Genomic DNA, 23,997 nt, shown 5'->3' on the forward strand with positions numbered 1-23,997 from the left:
CAAGTTCGAGACTCCAGAGATGGCTGCCAAGGTCATTTCGATGAGCCTAGTGGCCATCTGAGCGCTCAGAACTCATTTCCGAGAGTGGCGCCCCGGTTTCGACCCTGCTTCAGATGTTCTTGCCGAAGAAATACATCTGCCCATTTCAGTTTGCTTCCCCGGCCTAAGGAAAGAGTACCTCCCGCTTCTTTCCAGGATTGGTTCCAAGATTGGGACAGTCTTGGAAACCCCGTACATGGCAGCTTCAATGCTGCCAGAGCTGCGGGTATTCCCACAGTATCCATTCTCGTTCGAGACACTCACACTCTCCCGAAGGTAGTTCTTCCACCTAGGGTGAATGGTGGTTGGCTTCGCTAGAGGGTGGACTATTCAGGACTTCCGAATCACTGCTTCATTTGCAGACAGATGGGCTACTTAGTGAAGGCCTATCCTCGCAAAAGATCTCGACCCGCGTCGCATGCTCAACCCCCCAAGGCTGAACATGCACAGCAGATAGGCACCAAGAACACAGAGGTTGGTGCTTCGTCAAAGGCCAATAAGCTGATGGCTGAAGGCACACGGCCATTGTCACAAAGAAGGGCTTGCAACACCGTCCCCCCTCCCCCGATGGCCGACCTCCTACAGCCCAACAGCATTGGGTTCCAACACGGAACCGTTTTGACCCTTTGCAGCAGGATTCCCCTGATAAGGCTCCCTCCACCTCAGCTTCACCGCCGCCGTCCGTCCCCCCCCCCCCCGCGGCCCCAAACCTCTTGCTCCCTCCCTTTACCCCACTGGGCCCTCAGCTTCATCACCTGACCCATCCCGCACTCCTCCGACAACAAAGGGGATTGGACACTCATCCGTAGCTCGACGCCCTCTTGGTAGTGCTTTTGTTACGAGCCAGATAGCTCGAGCAGGACAGCCCTACTTGAGGACGCCACTTCTAATACAAGTCTCTCCTTTTGCCTCACTCCCCCATGGGCTGACCAGTTTCCACATTGGCCGACGACGAGATTTCTTTGACTACAGCTTCACCCGATTCCTCATTGAGCTATCTTCCGACCTTGAGGTAGCTTGTTTTCGAGTAGTAAGTACACGTTCTCTTCCTAGCCGCCATAGGTGCCGGCCTAAAGCAAGAACCATACACACACACACACAAATACATTGCGTAGCCAAGTGATGATGTGGCAAACCTTGTACAAACGTTCCGTAAATCGCGTTGATAGACTGTACGGAAGAGTGCTCTCTTGGTGTGCAACCTGCCACTCCCTATCTTGTGAGTCGTGCATCTCCCTCCGTTCAGTTGTTATTTGAAGTGCTTAAAGTTGTTCATTTTGTTCTTTTCTGTTGGCACGGGGTGCCCTCCCTTTACACCTTGCACCCTCACCTATGTGGAAGCATTTGTAGACTTAGCCATTGTGTAAACTTCCTCTTACATGCGTGCAAGACGTGTAAAGCATAGCCTTTTTAAAGTGTGCATGAGCAGCCACATGCATGCCTTGTTGTATGCTAATGTGTCAATAGGGTGCCTCTTTCTATATGCTTATATAGAGGCATTTAGTTATAATATGTATACCTTTATGCTTAATGAATCTAGCTTATTTTGCAGCCATATACTCTTGGTTCATTGGTCATCAATTAAGTTTTAATGTAAGTGTATTCTAATCATGATTAAGCTATGAATGGCCCATTTGTGTACCCACCATAGCTATCAATTGGTATCAAAGCCAATTCTAGATTAGCAGTTCCTAATCTACTTAGATCCTAGCATTTCTCTATATGGTAGATTGCATTGGCATCTTAGCCATTGCAATTGCAATTTCAAATTCCCATGAATTGCGTTCAAGTTTTCATACTTCTCTATTTTCCCTCCTTCGAAGCCAATTAGCGATAGTTTATGTTCCATTACAATGCCACTACCATGCTAATATGATTAAGAAAAGGAGATTTTAGATTGGTACTCAATTTCGTGATTTTATGAGGTAATTCACATCCTTTTCAGGTTTATAATTAGGCCATTTTCTTGCATTTTTACCTTGATCACTCTTCAAAATAAAACCAAGTCCATCTTGCAATTTGAGTGTGCACGCTAACAAGCCTCCAATTCAAGTTCCGTGTAGATTCTTGATTTTCTGATCTTGGCCATCATTAAGCGCCTCTAAACAATTTCAAGATTGTGTGTGTGAGAGTGCGTGTACTCGTGTGGGAGCCACCTTGCATAAGAAGACAAAGTTTTAACTTTCTTTTTTAACAAAAAGAATGTTTAATCGGGTAATTTTGTGCTGCCATATCTCGCCATCGATGTGCTACCAACGGTGTTTCCATCACTGGTAGTGGACCCCCTGTTTCTACGTGTAGCTGAAACACTTCGAAGGCTCTTCTGCCTGTGTCAATAGTGCCCTGTCATACATCCGCCTGGCTACCTAGCCTGAACCTTAACTTCACAATCCTGAATGGCTCTATGCACTAGAATGTACATTGTGGGAGCTTTGATTATATCCTGCGTGTCAACCTGGAAGGTGAAAAAATCTGTCATCCATCTTCATGAAGATTTTCAAAATTTGTCTGTTGGGCGCTTTTGAAGGTTTTAGGGGGAGGCAGGGAGAGGAGGGTATTGTCCTCTCCTATATAAGCCCCAAGGCACAAGCGCTTTCTTCATAGTATCATACTCCCTCAAGGATCAACCATGAAGTTTCCCCAAGCCAATGCTCTCTCTCCCTCAAGCCAAGGCTCTCTCTCCCTCTCCCTTGGGCCTCAAGGCTCAAGCTTGAGACTCCACCTCTCCCTCACTCTCCATCTCTCCCTCTCCCTCAACTTTCAAGTTTGAAGGCGCTCTCTCCATCTCCCTCTCCCTCGGGCCTCAAGCCTCAAGCTTTAAGCCTCAAGGCTCAAGCTTGAAGCTCCATCCTCCCCCCCCCTCTCTCTCTCTCTCTCTCTCTCTCTCTCTCTCTCTCTCTCTCTCTCTCAAGCTCCCTTCGGCTCTTGAGTTTCATCACTTATGGTGCAAGCTTCCGCATCAAGTGAACGTGACCCCTTGGGTGCCAAGAAGAAGAAGGATGAAGCATCATGGTGGGATGAAGTGCATTTCCGAGTGTTGGGAAAGACCGGTGATGCACGTGCATGGAAGTGCAAACTATGCGTCTTCGAACGGCAATCCGGCACAACCAAAGTCCGTCACCTCCTTAAGCTAGAGGGACAACAAGTAGCAATATGCAAGGCGATCAACGAGTAATTGTTGAATGTATTTGAAGCCAAGGATACCGCCATCAAAGCCAAAGCCGAAGCGTCCCGCAATCGACTCCGACGACTTCCTCTTCTACACCTTCATCAGTTGGTGGTGATAATAATGCGAGGACGGTGGAAACGGGGGCGACATCATTCCAATCGGCATTTTCAAAGCCTAATACTACTCTGGAATCCACTCCCAAACCTCACCAACGCACCCTACATGCCACTTGGGATCCAAGAAGGAAGGAGGATGTGGATGCAAGTGTTGCACACTTTTTCTATCATGATCACATCCCCTTCATAAAGGCTCAGTAGGACATACTACCTAGTACTATTTAGTATTTTCTAATGATAATTCATATTGATTCTCATTCTCATATAAACACTCCTAATACCTATGTGCTACCTCTTGTGTGTAGGTCGGAGTACTTCAAGACCATGTGCACCAGGATTGGAGACTATGGGGCACAATATGTCTCGCCCTTTTTCGAGGCCCTCCACACTACTCTACTCGATAGCGAGAAGGCCGTTGTGGAGATGTCAACACTTAACATGAAGAGGCAATGGATCAAGTATAGCGTGACCCTCATTGCGGATGGATGGAGCGACACTACGAGGAGGTCCATACATGGCATTGTTGCCTATTCCCAAGAAGAGATGTATTTCAAATCGGCACCAAGACAGGTTTAAAACAGATAGCATCCATTTCAAACAATACTTTCTCAAACTATATTGAAAAGTATCTAAGTAGAAAACAACTAGAGAGGTCATTCAGGGTTTTGTTCGGACAATCAAACTTTGAGGAAAACGGGCTTGCCCTTCTGCATCACGGTGGTGGTTCGGTTCCGGACCTGGAGAGTTGCATCATTCTTGTCGTGCCAAGCCATGCCCAAGAGAACGTCGCAATTGCCCAACTTCATAATGTGGAAATCGGCTTTTCCATGATAATCTTGTATAGTCACTGGAAGTGCATCAATGAGCGGTACCACTTTCTGAGTTTGCCCCGTGGGTAGGTCAGCTTCAATTTCTCCACCCTCTGCATCATAATCAAAGTGCATCTGCTTCAAGAATTCTGGACGGATGAAGTTCTCCATACCTCCGGGGTCAGAAAAAATACGTGCTTTCAAGCCGTTGACTTTTCCATAAGCTCTGCATAATTCATTAAAATTCTCGAGCTGTATACCATAAATATCCGGTACTAGTCCAATAGCAGGTCTAGGCTTCTTGGCCGGAGGTGGCCGCGGGGATCTGTCTGTCGTGGGAGCAGAAGGTTGCACTGAGGACGTCGAGGCTCGCTCAGGACATGTATTGAATGTATGCCCTGTTTGGAAACATTCAAAGCATCAGCCTTCTTGTAACAAGGCGTCTCGTTGAAGTTGTGTCAAACGAGGTCGTTGAGGTTGGTTTTCACGGGATTCTCGAGAATTTGTTCGTTGTTGCCGGGAGTTCTGGTTAGTGGCGGAAGGTTCTTCTGTGGTAAACTCCAACTTTCCTTCCATGAGCTTGTAGCCGACCACAGCATGGTCCATAAGCTCTTGCATGGTAGAGACTTGCTTGGAGAGAGAATATTCCTGCAATGGTGATGGTAGTCAAATGGTGTAGCGCTCGCACTGGTCCTCCAAGGGAATGAACTTAAAGGACACCGGAAGGTACACGTCGAGAAACCTTTGGTTATAGTCGTCCATGGTTTCGGTGGCAAGCATTTTCAAGTTGCCCCACTCTGCCAAAATCCGGACTTCAAACATTGAAGTCATGTAACTACATGCAAAAATTGTCTTGAAAGCTTGCGAGGTCCTTGGAGCATGCAGTTGTGTCGTGATTGAACTCCACCATTGCATAGCATGCGGTCGTGTCGTGATTGAACTCCACCATTGCATAGCATTATCTTTAAGAAATCCCGCTGCTCGAGAAATCTTGGATTCTTTTGTATAGTTTACCAAAGCATAGATGTTGTCGAATTGCTGTAGGAACTGCAATGCTTTCTTGCAATCTTTCACCCCAGAAAAAGTGAAAATTTTGAATGTCGTGCCACCATCTTTGAAATCTTTGGGTTCATTAGGCGCATGTCACGTGTATTGATAATAAGGGTATTCATATGGGCCGCAAACATTGTAGCCTGGTGGCGGTGGTGGTGGATGTGGGGGCAATGGCGGTGGCAAAGGCGGTTGCACTGGATCAGGGTCAAATGGTTGCACCATATTCCTTAAGACTCCCCCGATCGGAACAAACGGCTGAGAAGGTTGCCAATACGAAGCTCTCATACTTTCTAGTGCCAGAGGAGGAGGTACCACCTGGGGCATCACAGGGGGTAACATGTAGTTTAAAAATTGTTGAAAACTTTGCAGCATCGAAAGATTCTACTGAGGATGCCGCGAAAGAATGTTGTGATCGTTGAGCAGAAACTGCAAATATTCTACTGAATCCATGAATTCCAAGTATTGGGTTCTTAATTGGCTTATGCCCTGTAAGACACTGCGGTGAAGACAGGAGCGCGCCCGATGCGCGATGAAGTAAGGGTGGGAGTAGCTGATAATAAGTCCAGGTTGGAGGGCGAAGATACCTCCAATAAACTTCCAATAGCTCTATCTGCTCTTTTGTAGGACCGGTATGCTTTCAGAAAACCACACGCCTGATGCTCTGATACCACTGTCACAAGACGGGCACCATGTGCCAATAGAAAAGAACAGACAGAACAGACGTGCAAATGGATGGAAATGTGCAAATGGGCACCTCCACTTGATCACATGTTTCTTGCCTCTTGTACATAGGTTTTATGATATGCAAAGTCAAATTAAATGCATCTCATGCAATGTTCAGGGTTTATGTAACCTGGACAAATGGCGTCTGACCTGGCACTATGTACATACATCTAGAGCAGACTTAGTTGTATTGCAAGAGCATAATCAGCACGAGTTCACTGGTCAATGTTCCTATTTTGCCAGTTATTGGATTGCGTATGCAGGTTTGCATGATTTCTCGGGTTTATTGATGCTGGTTCGCCATGAGCTTCAGCCGATTCTGCTATACAAAGATCCGCATGGCAGGTGGATGGTTGTCCAATGTTTGTTGAATGGTCAAGTTCATGAATTTGCAAGTACTTATGCATACACGGCCTCTGCGCAAAGAGCTGCTTTATGGCGAGACATTTCATCTCGCCCTTGGACTTCTAATGCATTTCTTTGTGGAGATTTCAATAATACCGCTGATTTAAATGACAGCACCACAGGAAATTCGCATATGTTGCTTATGGAGAAGCTTGAATGGGATCTTCTTTTTGCCTCTGCGCAAATGATTGATATACGGCACTGTTTGCATCCTGATGTTTCTAGTTTCACCTTCCAGCATGCCGCTCATTCATCATATAGAGCACGATTGGATCGCTGGTACTTGCTTAATGGACAACAATATGAAGAGTTTTTATGTGCTATGAGGATAGATTATGCCATGCAGTTATCAGACCATTATCCTCTTCTGTTGTCTTTATCTTTTGGACAGTGTCTTTGTGATCGGCCTCTATATAGGAAACGCTTGTTACATGTTAACAATGCCTACCTTACTCATGAAGTTTTCTGACACATGATTAGCGATATAATTCCCCCGTTGTTGGCCCATATGCATATTGACTTGGATGCTGCCTGGTATCGTTTTATCATGAGAGTACAAAGTGTCATTTGTGACTATGGTACACAGTATATGCAGCTCATTCGGGGGGATGTCCTTGATGCAAAACAGGTTAGTGAACGCCTACAACAGTTACCTGATTTCCGGCCCTTGTCTGACTCTGAAATGATAGAGCTATGTGAAGCTAATCTATGTATTCAGCAAAATGATAAGTAGAAAATTGCTAAATGGCAAACGCGAGCACGTCAACAGGCTTTTATGGACAAAGGCTGTGCTTCGAAGCAATTTTTTAAGCATCTGCATCATTCAAGGGTCTCGCAATCAATTAAGCGGGTTATGCTTCCCTCGGGGGCTTGGACCTCTTCGAAGCGGGAACTTGCAAAGGTTATGGTTTCACACTATTGTCAGGTGTTTGCAACCCCACCTCAGCCATCTTCGATAGCTTGTCGAGCGCGTCAATTATTGCTTTCTTATGTTTGTCCGATCATGTCTTTGCGGAAGGCACAATGCCTTGAGGATCCTTTCTTTGCTCCTGAATTGCATGGTGCCCTGCTTCCATTGGGCCATTGGCGATCTCCCAGTTGGGATGGACTTACTGTGGAATTTTTCCTCTCCTTTTGGGATGCTCTTAAACAACCCCTACTTTTCATGGTAAACGCGGCATGGGACAAACAGGATTTGCCAGTATCATGGAAAGAGGGTTTACTTAAATTATTGCCCAAGCAAGCACTGTGCGAGCAATTCTCTCATTGGCGGCCCATAACTTTGATGCCGGTGGTTTACAAGTTATTGGCTAAAATGCTGGTCTATCGCATTAAGGACTGCTTGTTTGTAGGACTTCATCAGGCCCAGTATGGTTTTATTCGTCGTCGTCAAATTGTTGACAATTTGGCAAATGTTTTGATTGGCATGGAGTATGCTAAGTACACGCAACAGGATGTGCTGGTCATGCAAGTTGACATTGAAAAGGCCTTTGACACTGTGCAATGGGATTTTATTGCTGCCACAATGAGGTGTCTCGTGTTTGGTCCTAAATTGGCCAATGTGGTTTATTTCTTGTATGCTTGCGGTACGTCTTCGGGGATCCTGGAAGGGGAATTGACCGAATCATGGCCACTTGGTTGTTCGGTTAGGCAAGGTTGCTCCCTCAGCGCTTTGTTGTATGCTATTGCCACTCATCCTATGTTGATGTATCTTGATCACTTGACATCTGCCAAGCGTCTTCATGGTTTACAGTTGCCATCGGGTCATTCATTTATTGGACAAGCTTATGCGGATGACTCGTTGTTTATGCCTCAAAATCAACAGAGTGATGTTCAAGCGATTATGGAAGCTTTGGAATTGTTTGCAATTGCGGCTGGTCTTAAAGTCAACTTCCGTAAATCCAAGCTTTTACCACTCCGTTCTTGTGATTGGCATGCTCTGCTGTGGCCGGGAGAGATTGTTCCTCCGAATGTAATCACTAGGAATTTAGGTTATCCGATTGGATGGAACGTCACTCACACGCAAAAAGTAGACTGGGTTATGCAACGTTTGAATGTTAAACTTCATTATTGGAACCTTTCTACTTGGCCACTGCATGTTCGCCTAAGAATCGTTCAGAGTATCCTCATGGCATATGTTCAGCTCATTTTGCCGCTGTTGCATTGGCCTCGTCACTGTCTTGACTCTCACGTCGGCCATATTGTCTCATTTGTGGCGAACTCATGCACATAAAAAAGGCCTGCGTCTGATGTCAATGACAAAACTTCGTACACCGAAGCGATTTGGTGGTCTGAATATTTTGGACCTACGTAGGCATGTTCTGGCTAGGAAGGCTATGCTATTGCCTACACTTACGCAACAATCTCAGCCTTGGACTCTTATGTTTGCACACTTGAGCCAGCATGTGGTTACGTCATCGTTTGGTCATTGGCAACCATCTATTTGGGAGGTGGTATTTGGTAAGATGGATGGCCATATTCCTGGATGCCCGCTTGCTTCCACCTTGTTCTCCGCCTGGAAACAGGTTACAAATCATTTATCGTGGAATGCTCGAACACAAGGAAACTCCCTTCGCTTGGAGAGTCTTCATTGGAGTCGGGCATTTTCTCTTACCTTGGTTGACCGCTCGCCTCGCCAAGCGTATTTCCTCTCTTGCCGTGGCATTCGGGTGGTTGCGGATGTGGTGGATGTCAATGGTTTCACTTTGAGTTTCCATTAGCCGCTCGCCGTTTTGGATTGGGCATGCATTATCGTCAGTTCCGAGAGAATTGTAGCGAATGTTGGTTGGTTTTTTGCCCATTTCACCCTTGGCTGATGGTGATCGCATGTCTGACTGGAATCTTCGGGAAATGCCATTTCAAGACATTTCTGCTGGTCGGACATATGCTCTTCTTTTGCCTCAACCATGGCTTGCTGATCATTGCAACGCTCTTTGGCACATGCATAAATTAGATATTTGGTGGAGAAGCCTTCTATCTGCATCATGGGAAAGCCGTTTGCCTCTGAAGGAGCGTTTGTTTCTTTGGCGTTGTTTACTTGGTGTGCTCCCTGGGGTACCTTTCTTCGGATGCAACGTATCCGCCCTTCATTATGTGTCACGTTGCTCATCTGCCGAGGAGGATGTTTGTCACCTTTTGTCGGATTGTTGTGATACTCGAGACTTTCTTCGTCGGGTATCTGTGTGTATGAGGCTCCGTTTTCCCTCGACAATCTTCCATAAACGGTTTTGGGCTTTTGGTATCTTCTCACCGATGTTGCAGCGCTTTGCAGTCTTTTTCATGTGGGTCAGGTTTTGGGCTTATTGGAGCATGTGGCGACAGTGTAATGGACATATGTTTCATCGAATTCATGCAGATCCCCTGCCTTTCTTCAAACTTTCCCTTAGGCAGTCTTTACGGTTCGCCTTGGAAGTTGGTGATATCATTGCAGAGATACATCAGCTATCTTATGAATTCTTTTAGTTGTTTTGTACAGTTGAACTCTTTTTGTGTTCCTCCGGTTGTACTTCATCTTTTGGGTGGGTTTTCCTCTCTTTGAGGTTTCCCACAGATAGATAAATCAAATTGATTTACCAAAAACAAAAAAAGTGTGTGGTGTGGTGGAGATTCGGGGACTGAGAAGCACCTCTGCGCGAAGACTCCCTGCCAGTGGGCGATCAGCCTCCTCTACTTGCGAAACCTACCCTCAGCCTCTGTGCGAACGTTCCCTGCCAACCACTGCGCGATCAGCACACTCTCATGACATGCTCCCTTTTCGCGAAGACAACTGCCTTGACCCACCTTCTCAGGCACCTACAGCTGGGGAGGATGTGTCGATGGGCACTGGTACTTGAGTTTTCTCCCCCCTTTCTTTTCCTGTTTCCTCGTCCTCTGTATATACCATATAGAATGCATAGTTCTTTGAATTGCATCTCCTTTAATGTGCGTGGGTTATGTAATCACGACAAGTGGCGGCTTACCTGGCACTATGTACATACATGTAAAGCAAACATTGTGGTTCTTCAAGAGCATAACCAGCATCAATTTACAGGACAGACTTCTTACTTTGCGGGCTACTGGATAGCTTATGCAGGATCAACTGGCCATTCTGGAATGCTTATGCTTGTTCGACATGAACTCTTCCCGACCTTGTTTTTTAATGACCCAGCTGGGAGATGGATGGTCATCCAATGTATTGTTAATGGGGAAGTTTTCGAATTTGGAGGATTATATGCATACATAGCCTCTGCAAATAGCGCAGGATTGTGGAGTGCTATCTCTTCTTATTGTTGGCGTTCTAATGCCTTTCTCTGCAGGGATTTTAATAATGCACCAAACCTTGCGGATAATACTTCTGGCAATTCTCACATGCTTCATATGGAACGGCAATCATGGGACCAATTTATGTCGACCTGTAATGGGCATGATTTGTGGCCCTTTTTGCATGCGACTGATCCAGGATTCACATTTCAGCACGATGCTCAATCTATGTAATCGCGCTCCGTTGGATGGCTAGTATCTTTTCACATGCAACAGTATGATGACTTTGTATGCGAGATGAGGATTGATTATGCTGTGTCTCTCAGATCATTTTCTCGTATGCTTGAAACTTTGTTTTGGCTCTTTTGATGTCAATGATCGCCTACCCAAGAAGAGACTTTTGCATATCAATAATGCTTATCTCAAGCATGAGCCTTTTCGCACTATGATTGTGAATATCATCCCGCCTTTGCTCTCCCAGATGTATGTTGACATGGACATAGCCTGGTTCCGTTTTGTTATGCGTGTTCAATCGGTTATACAGGATTATGGCAGGGATTATTTGTCACAATTAAGGGAACGGGTTAATCAAGCAAAGGATGCTTGTAGCCGATTAATGCACTTGGCTAATCATACTTTTGTTACTGACGCTCAAAGGACTGAGTTGTTTTCTGCTAGCGCTATATTAAGGCACAATGATGAGAGGAAATTGGCCAAATGGCAGACTCGAGCTCGTCAACAGGCTTTTGCACATAAAGGATGTGCTTCTAAACAATTCTTTCAGCATTTGCATCACTCGAGGCACTCTCAAGCTACGGAGAGTTAAATTACCGTCAGGGGAGTGGACCTCCACTTTCCGAGAGCTAGCACTAGCCCTACACTCTCATTATGGCAAGATTTTTGAGGCCCCTTCTTCTCCCACGAGAGAAGCTCACCAAGCACGTCACATGTTTCTATCGCATGTTACTTCCATTCTTTCGATGCGGCAGTCTCAAGACTTGGAAGCTATTTTCACTCAGTCGGAATTGTATGCCAGTTCTTGATTTAGATCAATGGAGAGCTCCTAGTTCGGATGGTCTCTCTGTGGAATTTTTCTTGTCTTTCTGGGATTATTTGAAGGTGCCTCTATTGTTCATGATGAATACAGCCTAGGAACAACAGGAATTTCCCTCCTCTTTGCTCAAGCTCATACCTAAGCATGCATTGTGTGAAGAATTCTCACATTGGCAGCGTATGACGCTTATGCCTGAGGTATATAAGTTAATGGCAAAAATGCTTAATAACCGACTCAAGTGCTTTCTGCATGAAGTCTTGCATCAATCTCAATACGGCTTCATTCCGCAACGTCAAATTACTGATAACCTCGCAAATGTCATCATTGGAATGGAATATGCAAAATATACTCGACAGGATGTCTTGGTCATGCAGGTTGACATTGAAAAGGCATTTGATATTGTTCTTTCGAATTATATTGCGGATACCATGCAACACTTAGGCTTTGGGCCTAGGCTATCGCGTGTCATGCTTTTCTTGTATGCACATAGCACTTCTATAGGCTTGCTGGATGGATCTCTCATAGAATCTTAGCCTTTGGGACGGTCCGTAAGGTAGGGCTGCCCTCTGAGGGCTTTGCTTTATGCGATCGCCACTCATCCCTTGTTTATGTATTTGGATTCCTTGACTTCCACAATTAGGCTACATGGCCTGACTTTACCTTCTGGAAGACAGTTTGCTGGTCAAGCTTATGCAGATGACTCTTTGTTTACGCCTCGCAATAACTATGATGATGTAGAGCAGATTATGCATGCTCTTCACTTGTTTGGATTGGCAGTAGGTCTCAAAGTTAACTTTTGCTCCAAGCTATTGCCACTGATAGAGTGTGACTGGCATAAGATATTGTGGCCTGGAAAGATTGTTCCTCCACATGTTGTAGTTCGCCATTTGGGTTATCCGCTAGGTTGGAATGTATCGGCTATGCAGAAACTGGATTGGGTGCTCCAACGTCTACATTCCAAGTTGAATTATCGGAAACTGTCCACGTGGCCACTTCATGTGCGTCTCAGGACTGTCCAATGCATCCTCGTGGCTTATGTGCAATTTTACTTGCCTTTGTTATCCTGGCCTCGGTTGCGCTTGTAGTCCCTCATGTCCAATATTTTAGAGCATTTTTGGCGGACCTCGTCTAGCAAGAAGGGTCTTCGGCTTCTATCTACGGACAAGTTGTTTTCTCCTAAGCGGCTTGGAGGGTTAAATATTTTGGACTTGAGACGTCATCTTCTAGCTCAGAAAGCTATGTTGTTGCCAGTTTTGGTGGAGCAGCAGCACTGGGCTCTCATGGTCACCCATTTGTGTACACAAATTGTCACCCCATCTTTTGGTCATTGTAAACCGACTTATTGGGATGTTGTTTTTGGGAAGCTGAAAGAACACATTCCTGGACGTCCCTTTACTTCTTCTCTGATTGTTGATTGGAAGGTTGTCACTTCGCATTTGGCTTGGAATGGCCGACAATCCTCTGTGGGTTAACTCTCTTCGCTTGGAGAGTCTGCATTGGAGTAGGGCTTTCGCTTCAACTTTGGTTCAACGGTCTCCTCGCCAAGCGTATTTTCTTTCCCAAAAAGGAATCTGTCAGGTGCATCAGGTGGTTGATGACTTGGGTTATGTTCTTTCGTTCGCTTATGCAGTGCCCGCTTTCGGTTGGATCTTCATCATTCTCCTCTCTGGCGTGAGATTCAAAGGATGATTGCTTTTCACTCACCCATTCCTCCTTTCAATGTGGACTCTCGCTTCTCTGATTGGAATCTGGCTACTTGGTGGGAGCTCTACCTGTTGGCAGTGTGTTACATGCTCAGCATATTGCGACTTCCCGCTGCCCCAGATGCCTGGAAGCTGAGGAGACCGTGCCACACTTACTGTGGTGTTGTCGTCACTCTAGAGCCTTCATTCGGCAAGTGTCGACTGCTCTTCGGCTGCGTTTTCCTTCTTGCTCTTTTTCATAGACGCTTTTGGCTTTTTTAGGTGCTCCAATCACCGCAATTTCAATTTGAGGTGTTCTCCACCTGGGTCAGATTTTGGACTATGTGGGCCACCTGACACCATAGGAACTCCTTAATGTTCCAAGGCACTTCTGTTGACCCCTTTCCCTATTTCAAATTATCTCTTGGTCAAGCGCTGCATTTTGCCTATGACGCTGGAGACATCACTCTTGATACCTACAGGATTTACTGTTTCTAGCCTTCGGAGCCTCATAGTGCTCTGCTTTTTGTATCCCTTTCTTTTCGTGGGTTTTCCTCGCTTTGAGGTTTCCCACTTGTAAATTAATCAAAGCAGATTTACAAAAAAAAAGTGTGTGTGTGTGTGTGTGTGTGTGTGTGTGTGTGTGTGTGTGTGTGTACAGAGGAGATCTATGGACGTCTCTGTACAGCAGCTAGGCCACGAGACTCAGTGGAAGAGATCACCACTCTACTGACTGAGACATTGCATGATGCAGCAGCAGAGGCATATCCACACATTCAGCCTGACCAGAGGCGTCGTTCTGGGAGCATGCCTCAGCACAGTTGGTGGGCGGCAGAGAAGATGCTAGAGAGGAGGTAACTCCAAAAGTGGTCATACAGAAACTAGAAAATGGTTCTTGTGACCTTGGCAAGCAATGAGCAGAAACTCGAAACACTCAAGCGCATTGTAAAGGTACAAGAGAAACTGCACAATCAAATACGCCGTATGACTACATCTTGGTGCTAGTTGCATAGGAGCCACAAACTAGGGAACTTTGCAGATTCCCTTGATAATTGTAATAGACCTTTTGTCAAATGTATTGTCCTATTGTAGGCAAACTTAACCAATCCAATGATTATGCTGATACAAAGGATAGAAAAGTGAGTCTGTCCTACCTGCTTCACAAATTTCAAGAAAATCGCTAAACTGGCTGTCCAAAAATAAAGCATTCACATGAGATGCATAATCCTAACAGGTATATCCAAGAGTTAACCTTCTTAGGCATCTCTATTCATAGTGCAGCATAGCTCTCTACAAGAACACTTCATGTGCTTTGAGTTTGACAGGTCAAGGAAACTATGTATTTGGACATCCAAAATATTTGGTTTGCCAATTTAATACTCCAAGCTACTTAGAATTTTTAACATTTTCCTGTCCTCTTAAGAGGTGCAAATTTTGGGAAAAGAGTACGCATGTACATACCATAGTCTTTCAAGGGGCGTTGACCATGATCACCCAAAACAGCTGTTACAAGCTCCATTGAAATGCATAGTTTATGTTTCTGAAACCAACAAAACAACATGGCAAGATCACACTCAGCAATTTCTTCAGTTTTCTGACAGCATTATTTTAGAGGGTGACAAATATGAGCATTAAACATGTCTGTAGCACGGATAATGTGTTGTGCGCTCAACAGTGTGGGTGCCCCTCAGTGCAATGTGCGTGACAATCTCACTCAAACAAATGGAAACTCTCTCAAACAGAATGAAACACAGGAACAATGGATAACAACAGAGACACAACAGTGGACTAGAACATGTGGACTCGACTAGCTCAAAGAACCATGTACAGACTCTGGCGTGGCAGCACACTCAGCTCCAGCCCAGGACTCACAGGTACAAATGGGGTGTCAAGGCTCAGATGTGCAAGGATGGTGAAGCAGTGCTCTGTGTAAGACTCGCTGCTCTCCTGCCCGATGCTGGACCAAAGGTGAAGAAGATGATAAGATAACTGACCGCTACTACTCATATGTACCACCGTAAAGAGCCACCAACGGCTCATAAATGTCAGCCATGTGGTGACCTGGCCACGAGGTCCACTAGGCCACCGTCGGTCGTCGGTAGGTACCCTGCCACGTGTCACTCCCAGACCAGACGTCCGTCCAGAGGGACCGTCCAGTGTGAACCAGTCCCACTGTAACCCACTGTCCAACTGTATGTCCTGTGAAGTGACACTGTAGCCCTGCTACAGGTTGCCCGCCACAAGACCGCTCACCGTCTCGGTGAGAGGAATACTGAAAAAACTGTGAAAGAAAACCACTAGGTGCTGCATCCGTACATTTCTTGAAGCAAGTGCTAGGCCCAACCATGACCTTACATGCCTCAAAAGTGGAGTAAAACACTGTCCTGCTTGCAACGCCTTAAGCCTTTGAATAGGCAAGAACCCAATATGATTGCATAGTCCAAGAATCCCAATCGGCAAAACAGACTGAGGCTCCTCAGCAAAGAGATATGCTCGGTTAGGATCCAACGCATCTTTATCCTCCATAACTATAGTGAGAAGAAAATGACCTGGTCTGCACTTGCAGATGAAATTGTCAAAAAGAGGGATGATCAGAAGCTCGAGTAATAACGCGATGCGGTTAAGCTCCATCTTAATGGAAAAACGAAAAGCATTAACGGCATTGTGATGGCAACTAGGTGAATGCTTGAAAGCCCCAAGGAAACAGCCAAAAAGGTTCATAAACTTGCTGCTGTGATAGGATTACACAAAATTTCCTTGCCCCTTTGTGCAGCATGCCATGTATTTACCATGACGAGGATCACATTTTGCCATCATTGACGATGGCTCAAATGCGTTGGTTATTGCAACAGACAACTGCTCATGATAGGCCTTAGCTGCCGAAATCACTGGGGCATATGATGAAAGCATGAAGTGAATTCTGGGGTAAGAAACCAGGTTGGTTCATCAATCACAGTGGGCTCTAAATCAACAAACAGAGCTCGAGGAACATGCTTTCCCGCTCCCCTCTCGTCTCACTGAAGAAGGTGTTAAAGGCATCATCACCGCCACCAACAGTCTTGTTACTAGGCATCTGTCCATCTGGATAGAGCTCCCAGCAAGCATTTTGACCTGGATGCCAGTCTGACCAGGGGCGCGGGGGGCTGGTTAGGACCCAGGCAAGGGAGAGGGTGGGTAGGGGCGAGGGGGGGTAGGTAGGGGCGAGGGTGGGGAGGGAGGGCTAGATAGGGGCGAGGGGGAAGGGGGAGTGGGTGAGGGCGAGGGGAGGTGAGGGGGAGGGTAGGGGCAAGGGGGGGGGGGGGGTGTGAAGGGGTTGGTAGGGGCGAGGGCAAGGGAGGAGAGGGTAGGGGCGAGGGCAAGGGAGGAGAGGGTAGGGGCGAGAGGGGGTAGGTAGGGGCGAGGACTTAAGGGGGTGGGTAGGGGCGAGAGGGGGGGGGTGGGTAGGGGCGAGAGGGGGGGGTTGGGGGCGAGGGCTTAAGGGGGTGGGAGCCAATTGGATTGGGTGGGGGCCAATGGGAGAGGGTAGGGACCAACTCGAGAGGGTTGGGACCGATTGGATTGGGTAGGGGCTGGGGGGGTTGGGATTGGGTATGGACCAATTGGAGAGGGTAGGGGCGAGGGAATTGGGATTGGGCATGGACCAATTGGAGAGGGTAGGGGCGAGGGGGATTGGGTATGGGCCAATTGGAGGTGGATTGGGAAGGGACGAGAGAGGAAGGGTAGGGTGAATGAAGGTTGGGTAGGGGTGAGAGGGCAAGGGGGAGGGACTTAGGGCGAGGGCGAGGGTAGTGATGGGGACTAGGCGAGGGGGAGAGTAGGGCGAGGGCGAGGGGGAGAGGGGGAGGGAGGGTGAGGGACAGAGGGTAGATAGTGGCAAACAAAGAGCAACCAGCTATCAGGAGCAATACAGCTATCAAGATCTTGGAATTCATCTTGCAGGACGGGCTCTGAGAAGGGAGTTTGCTAGACACAGAGGAGAGCTTTCTTCTGGTCAAAGAAGCAGACACCAAAAGGGTTGATGTTTTAGGGGGGGTGAACTCCTGTAGAGGAGGTTTGTTACTGCTGCTATGCTTCTTCATAGGCTCAGGTGGCACATTAGATTTAGTTACTATGGAATCATTTGAAGAGGGTGTTCTTTCAGGCGAAGAGTGAATAGAGACTCCATAACAAGGCATAGATTTTGTGGCCTCCAACCACTCTAGTAGGTCTTCATCTGACCCATCCGGTGGAGTAGGTTGTTCCAGTTCTGGATTGGACTCCATGGACAGGGAACTATGATGCACCACCGGATCCATTCCGCCTTCAAGGCGAATCGGTTGCATTGGGGAGCTAGGGGTTCGTATCCACATTGCATCGTTTCCCCAATCATGTAGTGCTTTCGTGTGTCATAGCCATGGTTTGCCAATGAGCAATGGGAAGCCGCCTTCTACCTGGGGAAGGCGAACCACCACAAAATCCAAGCTGAATGTAAAATCTTGAACCTGCAAAGGCACCTTTTCTACAATGCCCAAGGGGTAGACAGTCCTCTGGTCGGCCAAAGTCACTGTGAATGGGGCAGGCCTAGTGGGTTGGAGACCCAATGCCAGCATAGTGAATTCAGGCATCAGGTTGATACCCGACCCACCATCTACTATGACCCCTGAGAATTTGCGGCTCATAATAGAAACGGTTAGACGCGGATTCCTGTAATCAGTAAGTGAAGCTTCGAGATAGGATATCATGTAGGATTCGGAGGGCTGCACTGGGAGGTGCCCGCCACTAGACCTTGCACCAGGGTACAGAGATTGAATGATGGCAAGGGTGTCACTTCGAAAATTTGCATCCAGTCGAAGCATGTCATACAATGACACTTGCTGAAAGATATTCTTCAATATAGTCTCTGCTGTAGGTTTTTCTCTTGGGATCAGTGTCTTCTCAGTTTCCTTGATCTTTTGTAAGTCAGCAACTGCTTCTAAGAAAGCCCCATCAATATCGGAGAGCATAGTTAAAGGTCCTTTCTTAGCAATAGGGGATGGCATGTCAGCTGCTGGAGGAGGTGTAGGCATTGGGGAGGAAAGGGATGTACCTGCTGGAAGATTGAGGCCGAGGGCTGCACTCTGAGCTCGTGTGAGGACACCAGCTGGCTCCTCTACCAACTGCAACTTGTCTTGAGAGGCAATCATATGGGAAAAAAGTGGTGGCTTGGGGTTGGTACTAATTGCTATCAAATTGATCTTGGGAAAGGTGAATTCAGGTTGGCTCTGACTTGGGCTCGCAGAGGTAGAGGCGCGTTGTTTTGGACAATCCTTAGTGTAGTGATCCTAAGCCTCAGGGCAAAGTTGGCACGGAGGAGAGCCTTCTGGTAGAGTGCATTTGCTCTAATAATGCCCATACTCTCCACATCTGTAGCATAAAATGGGCAAATTGGAGGGACGGAATGGCGGACGAGGTGGTTGTTGCATGGAGTTTGAGGGTGACGTGTAGAAGCTCTGAGGGTTTGAGGGAGCATTAGCATGATAAAAACTGGGAGATGCAAGTTGTGCATACCTTGCATAGGAGGTGTTGTCAATAGAGGTGGCATAGGGTGTTGATGACCATAGGGTGAAACCATGTTGGATGTAGGTGTCAACCCTTGTTGAAGGTTGGGGGCGATGCTCTGTTGTAGTTGACGCATTCCCTTCAGATAATAGCACTCTTTGTCATCATGGCCGGTCTTCTCGCAGAAATGGCAGTAAGCTCGAAGTGGCCAGTCCTGAGAAGGATGCCCTGGAGATCGACATGAGCTACACCATACCATAGCGTTAGTCTCTTGTTCAGACCTGAGCTCTTCTAGCTCTCTTTTAAGTTGATCATAAGCCTCTTGATGTGGGGGCTTCTCCTGTCTAAGAGAGAAGGATCTCTCTTCCTGAAGGGCCCGCTGTAACTCTAGGGCTTCCAGTTCCCTAGGTAAAGAAGTCAAGGGGTTTGATGGACTGTCCACGAGTACAGGGGCAGTCTCTACCTGAGGAGAGCCAGTGAACAGCTTCCTAGCTCCCTATATTCTAGTAGCACCAACAACAAAGTCCTCCAGACTGGCTTCAAGACGAACACTTCCTCTGAACTTTTGTTGAGAAGTCTTAGGCAAAGCCTTCTCTACCCACTTCTTCACCATAAATTCTCCTGGTTGCTGAGGCAGCTTGGCGACCAGGGACTTTGTTTTGGTCATCAGCTCGGCAAATGTCTCCTTGGGCTGGAGCAACAGGTTGGCCAACTCATCTAGAATCTTTTCTTGATAATCCCCTGGTCGGAAAGCTTCACAGAACTGCTGTCTTAACATAGTCCAAGTAGCAAAGTGGTTTTCAGCAAATTGACTGTACCATTTATTTGCAAGACCATCCAAGGTGGACGGAAAGAGCACAAGGTAGGCGTCTTCTCTATTGAGGCCACGACCTCTGCAAAGAGAAACAAACCTCCGAGCATGGTCATCAGCATCCTCTATGGAGAGACCCTTCAAGGTAGGGAACTTGATGTTCACCTTGGCCAGAACACTTGTGAGCTCCTCCATGGCCTCTTGCTCCTGAGCTTGTTGCTCACTAGCTTGCTGTAACAAAATGGGGGAGAGCCTTACCGGAGAAGGTGACCTGGAGGATGTAGAACCGGTTGAAGGAATGGAGGGAGCTGTATGTGTAGGTATAGAACCGGTTGAAGGAATGGAGGGAGCTGTATGTGTAGGTATGGGTGATGGTGTTAATATGCTTCTACTGGGCACCAAGGGTTGACGCCGTCTGTGGTAGTACTTCAGAGGACTCAGTAGTGCACTTTGACGCTCCAAAGACCTCCTTGTATGTGTCATGCAGTAACCGCCAACCCCACCAAGCTTTGGGCAAGAAGACCTTCAGTTGGGCAAGACAACCTTCACTTGGCTGAACATTGGTCTAGACTCTACTAGACCAGGGCGAGTGACTAGACCACCTGGCGTGGACCAGGACGAGGAGGGACTAGACCAGGGACGAGAAGGACTATACCAGGACGAGGACTGGGTGGACCAAGGCGAGAGAGGACCAGACCAACAAGGCGAGAGACTAGACCAGCTAGATTAAGCTATCAAGGGTGAAACTGGACCAGAGACCAACAGGCTACACAGGCGAAGCGAAGAAAACCAGCTACTCAACAGAGTGAGACTTCAGTTGAGGTCCCACCGTGATCGCCAAAATGAGAGAACCTGTAGCGTGGATAATGTGTCGTTCTCTCAACAGTGTGGGTGCCCCTCAGTGCAATGTGCGTGACAATCTCACTCAAACAAATGGAAACTCTCTCAAACAGAATGAAACACAGGAACAATGGATAACAACAGAGACAACAGTGGACCAGAACATGTGGACTCGACTAGCTCAAAGAACCATGTACAGACTCTGGCGTGGCAGCACACTCAGCTCCAGCCCACGACTCACAGGTACAAATGGGGTGTCGAGGCTCACATGTGCAAGGATGGTGAAGCAGTGCTCTGTGTAAGACTCGCTGCTCTCCCGCACGATGCTGGACCAAAGGTGAAGAAGATGATAAGATAACCGACCGCTACTACTCATATGTACCACCGTAAAGAGCCACCAACGGCTCATAAATGTCTGCCATGTGGTGACCTGGCCACGAGGTCCACTAGGCCACCGTCGGTCGTCGGTAGGTACCCTGCCACGTGTCACTCCCAGACCAGACGTCCGTCCAGAGGGTTCGTCCAGTGTGAACCACTCCCAGTGTAACCCACTGTCCAACTGTATGTCCTGTGAAGTGACATTGTAGCCCTGCTACAATGTCACACCCAGCTTCCAATGTGGCCCACTTAGCCATTTATCAATTACTTTGGGTGACTTTCACCATCGTATAGCATTTTACCTAAGCAACTTCTTAATGTCTGGCCAAGAAACTGCTAAGCCATATTGACTCCTTCCAGTTGGGCCAATTACGCCACAAACACAGAGATGTCAACCTCACGCACTTGCTGAGCTCTCAAGGTCATGCAGACCTTTAATATGAGGATGCACACACCTCAAACTGCTAAAATTTGTTTTATGTCACACAAAGACCTCTCAAAAATACAAGCTTGAGAATCATCAAATACCACCAGCAAAAGATGATTATACACAAAATTAGGGCAATTCAACACAATAAAATTAACCTTTTGTGCAACACCAGTTTCTGCCAAAAGGGAACTACCACAAGACAAGAACGTTAGAAAAGAAGCTTCAAAAACAGGGAGAGAGGCCAAAGCTTACAGGACGTTAATTCATCGATTTGGAATTTAAGGAATACAGAAAACGCATTGCTACAAAGAATTATCTGTTTGGTTTCTTTCAGAGAGAGTTCAAAAGGTTTGTGAGTGCAATCTGATGCACTGGGAATCCCTGTCAGAAATTTATAGCCAAAAGGAGATTTCCGCATATACAGTTTCTACATAGCCAAGCACACCCAGAGACCAAAGCTTGCTAATTACTAGTACCCATATTTAAAGTTTCTATATAGCTAAGCACAGGCAGACGCCGAAGCAGAATAACTACTAATCACAATATCATGTAGTCAAACCTACCACGAAGGTCAACCAAAAGGCTGACTGAATCAATAAGGGGTAAAAAATAAGCTCAGTTCATTTTCCCAATACTACAGTACAAAATCACCAGAAAAGCAATGCCAAGAACTTTCTGAGAACAATTTCCTTACCTCGAGATATGCATTGAATTCCCTTTGCTTTGAAGTGGCCTCGGACCCCCAAGCTTCCTGGAGGGTTCGTCCAAGAACAAAAACTCCTACAGCAGAATACCTACCAAGCAATCACATAAGGCAATTAATAGTTTACGAATATCCAAGGAAGTAATTCGCTCAACTTTAAACTATCAAATCAAAGTATTTTCCTCTTAGACTTGGACAACTTAAACTTGCTGATAACAAAGCATGTTTCTTTCTCGACTTTACATCACGTAAGGGAAGATATAAGTTCATGTTGGGATACGGGCATTTGTTGCATCTCTTGTGAGAACCTCTCCACCTAGGACTGTGATGTGTCAATAAACCATGTGAAGAACCTCTTACATGTAGACAATCCATGTGTAAAGCCTAGCACTTTGTGTTGTGCATGTGCAGCCACATGCATTCCGTACATGTCAAGAGGCTGTTTCTTTGTATATCCCTATATAGAAGCAATTTATGCTTTGTGATTTAAGTCTATTTTGCAACCATCTCTTCTGTACATTGAGCTCTCAATTCATCAATAGATCAACTACACATTAACGATGTGTAAGCTATAAATGGCTCCCTAATGTTCCTACCTTAACTAGCAGCTGGTAACATAGCAATTAGCTAAATTAGTATCTCCTAATCTAATTAGATCTTAAGCATTTGCAATTCCCTTATGCTAAATTGCATTGGCACCTCCTCTAGTTAGCCATTGCAATTGCTAATTCGACACCCCTTTGCATTGCATATTAGGATTGGCGCTAATCATCTCTTTGTTCTCTCTCCTAGAATCAATTAGCGATGGGATACGTACAATTCTTTGTGCCCCTACCAACACTATGCAATTAGGAAGAGGTATTCACATTTGCACATGCTTATGTTGTGGTTAACACTTCTCTTTGCTCATAATTAAACTATATTTAGTTATCATTATCATATTTTGTGTGCACTTCGCCTTGGTTCTATTGCAATTTTGAAAATCCATTTCAATTGCTCAAGTGTGCATGCTTACAGCCCTTTGATCATGATTTGATTTGAGCCCTCAAGCGGAGATTAAGTCACTTAATTGTGCTTCCACTTGTCTATATATGCGTGCTTGGTTTTTTTTTTGGCGAGAAGGGGTTGTATTCTGTGTACAAAAGAGACCTCTCGAGATGCTCAATGGCCTATCACCCAGAGGAAGTACAAAAAGCAAGGTAACAATGTGTAGGCTATGTAAACATCAAGGTGGTTTGTACAACAAGTGTTAAATGAACCAATGGGGAGGTGCATAATGCCATGTAATGTAGGCATGATCCCCACTAAAAAGAACTGACGATCTTGCTCATGCATGAAGAAAGACGCATCGATGCTGCTCCGCTGCCCAGGAGGAGCCGGTTGAAGAATACCACTGACTGGGAAGAGTATGCATTAGCTCAATCCAAATGGCTGTCAAGATGTAGGGGAGGACTGTGAGCCCAAAATGTGGGGACATTTAGCCTTGCACATGATCCAAAGTGTGATGCTCCATATCGTGGTGAAAATTGTGTCTTGTTGGCACAAATCCAACTGGTGACCTGCATCTGGGATCATCTGTAGAGTGCTTGGTCTATATCCTAAGGAAGTAAGCATGAAGACCGGACCTGTCGACAGGCCCTTAAAAAAGGTGTGTGACCCCAGAAATTGCAAAAGCCATGTAATTGTCCCCCACAACACGAACCCATCATGGATGCCCACTCTAATCAACAAACAACAAATTGCCATCCACATTGGCTGCGCATATAGACAAACCCAGAAACAATGCTTGAAGGACTCACACTCTAGAGTACATCTCTAACAAGTTGGATCATGACTAGCAACTGCAGCTCAAGTACCAACAGGCAATCATGCATGTGCTATCATCCACATGAAAACACATATCCTACAGCTGATCCTGAGGGTCGAGATGCATGGCCAAAACAGTCGCTGGAAAGCCAAGAGGATGCGCTGATCCCGCCATACCTCTAACTGTCTGTGTGCTTGTGTGTTTTGTGGGAGCCACCTCTTG

General features: G+C 46.4%; 1 protein-coding gene across 1 annotated transcript in view; it reads right to left on the reverse strand.

Moving 5' to 3' along the window:
• LOC147459722 (tRNA ligase 1-like) overlaps positions 1-23,997 on the reverse strand; it is a 265,347-nt gene that overhangs the window by 155,261 nt on the left and 86,089 nt on the right. The window contains exons 5-6 of the mRNA XM_086510947.1: positions 21,960-22,059; positions 14,751-14,829 (exon numbers count right to left, since the gene is read on the reverse strand). Of these exons, the coding sequence (XP_086367073.1) occupies positions 14,751-14,829; positions 21,960-22,059 (179 nt within the window). The remainder of the gene's footprint in view (positions 1-14,750; positions 14,830-21,959; positions 22,060-23,997) is intronic.

Source organism: Adiantum capillus-veneris, chromosome 4, assembly GCF_014529385.1.
Source record: "Adiantum capillus-veneris isolate H3 chromosome 4, ASM1452938v2, whole genome shotgun sequence".
NCBI classification, from domain to species: Eukaryota; Viridiplantae; Streptophyta; class Polypodiopsida; order Polypodiales; family Pteridaceae; genus Adiantum; species Adiantum capillus-veneris.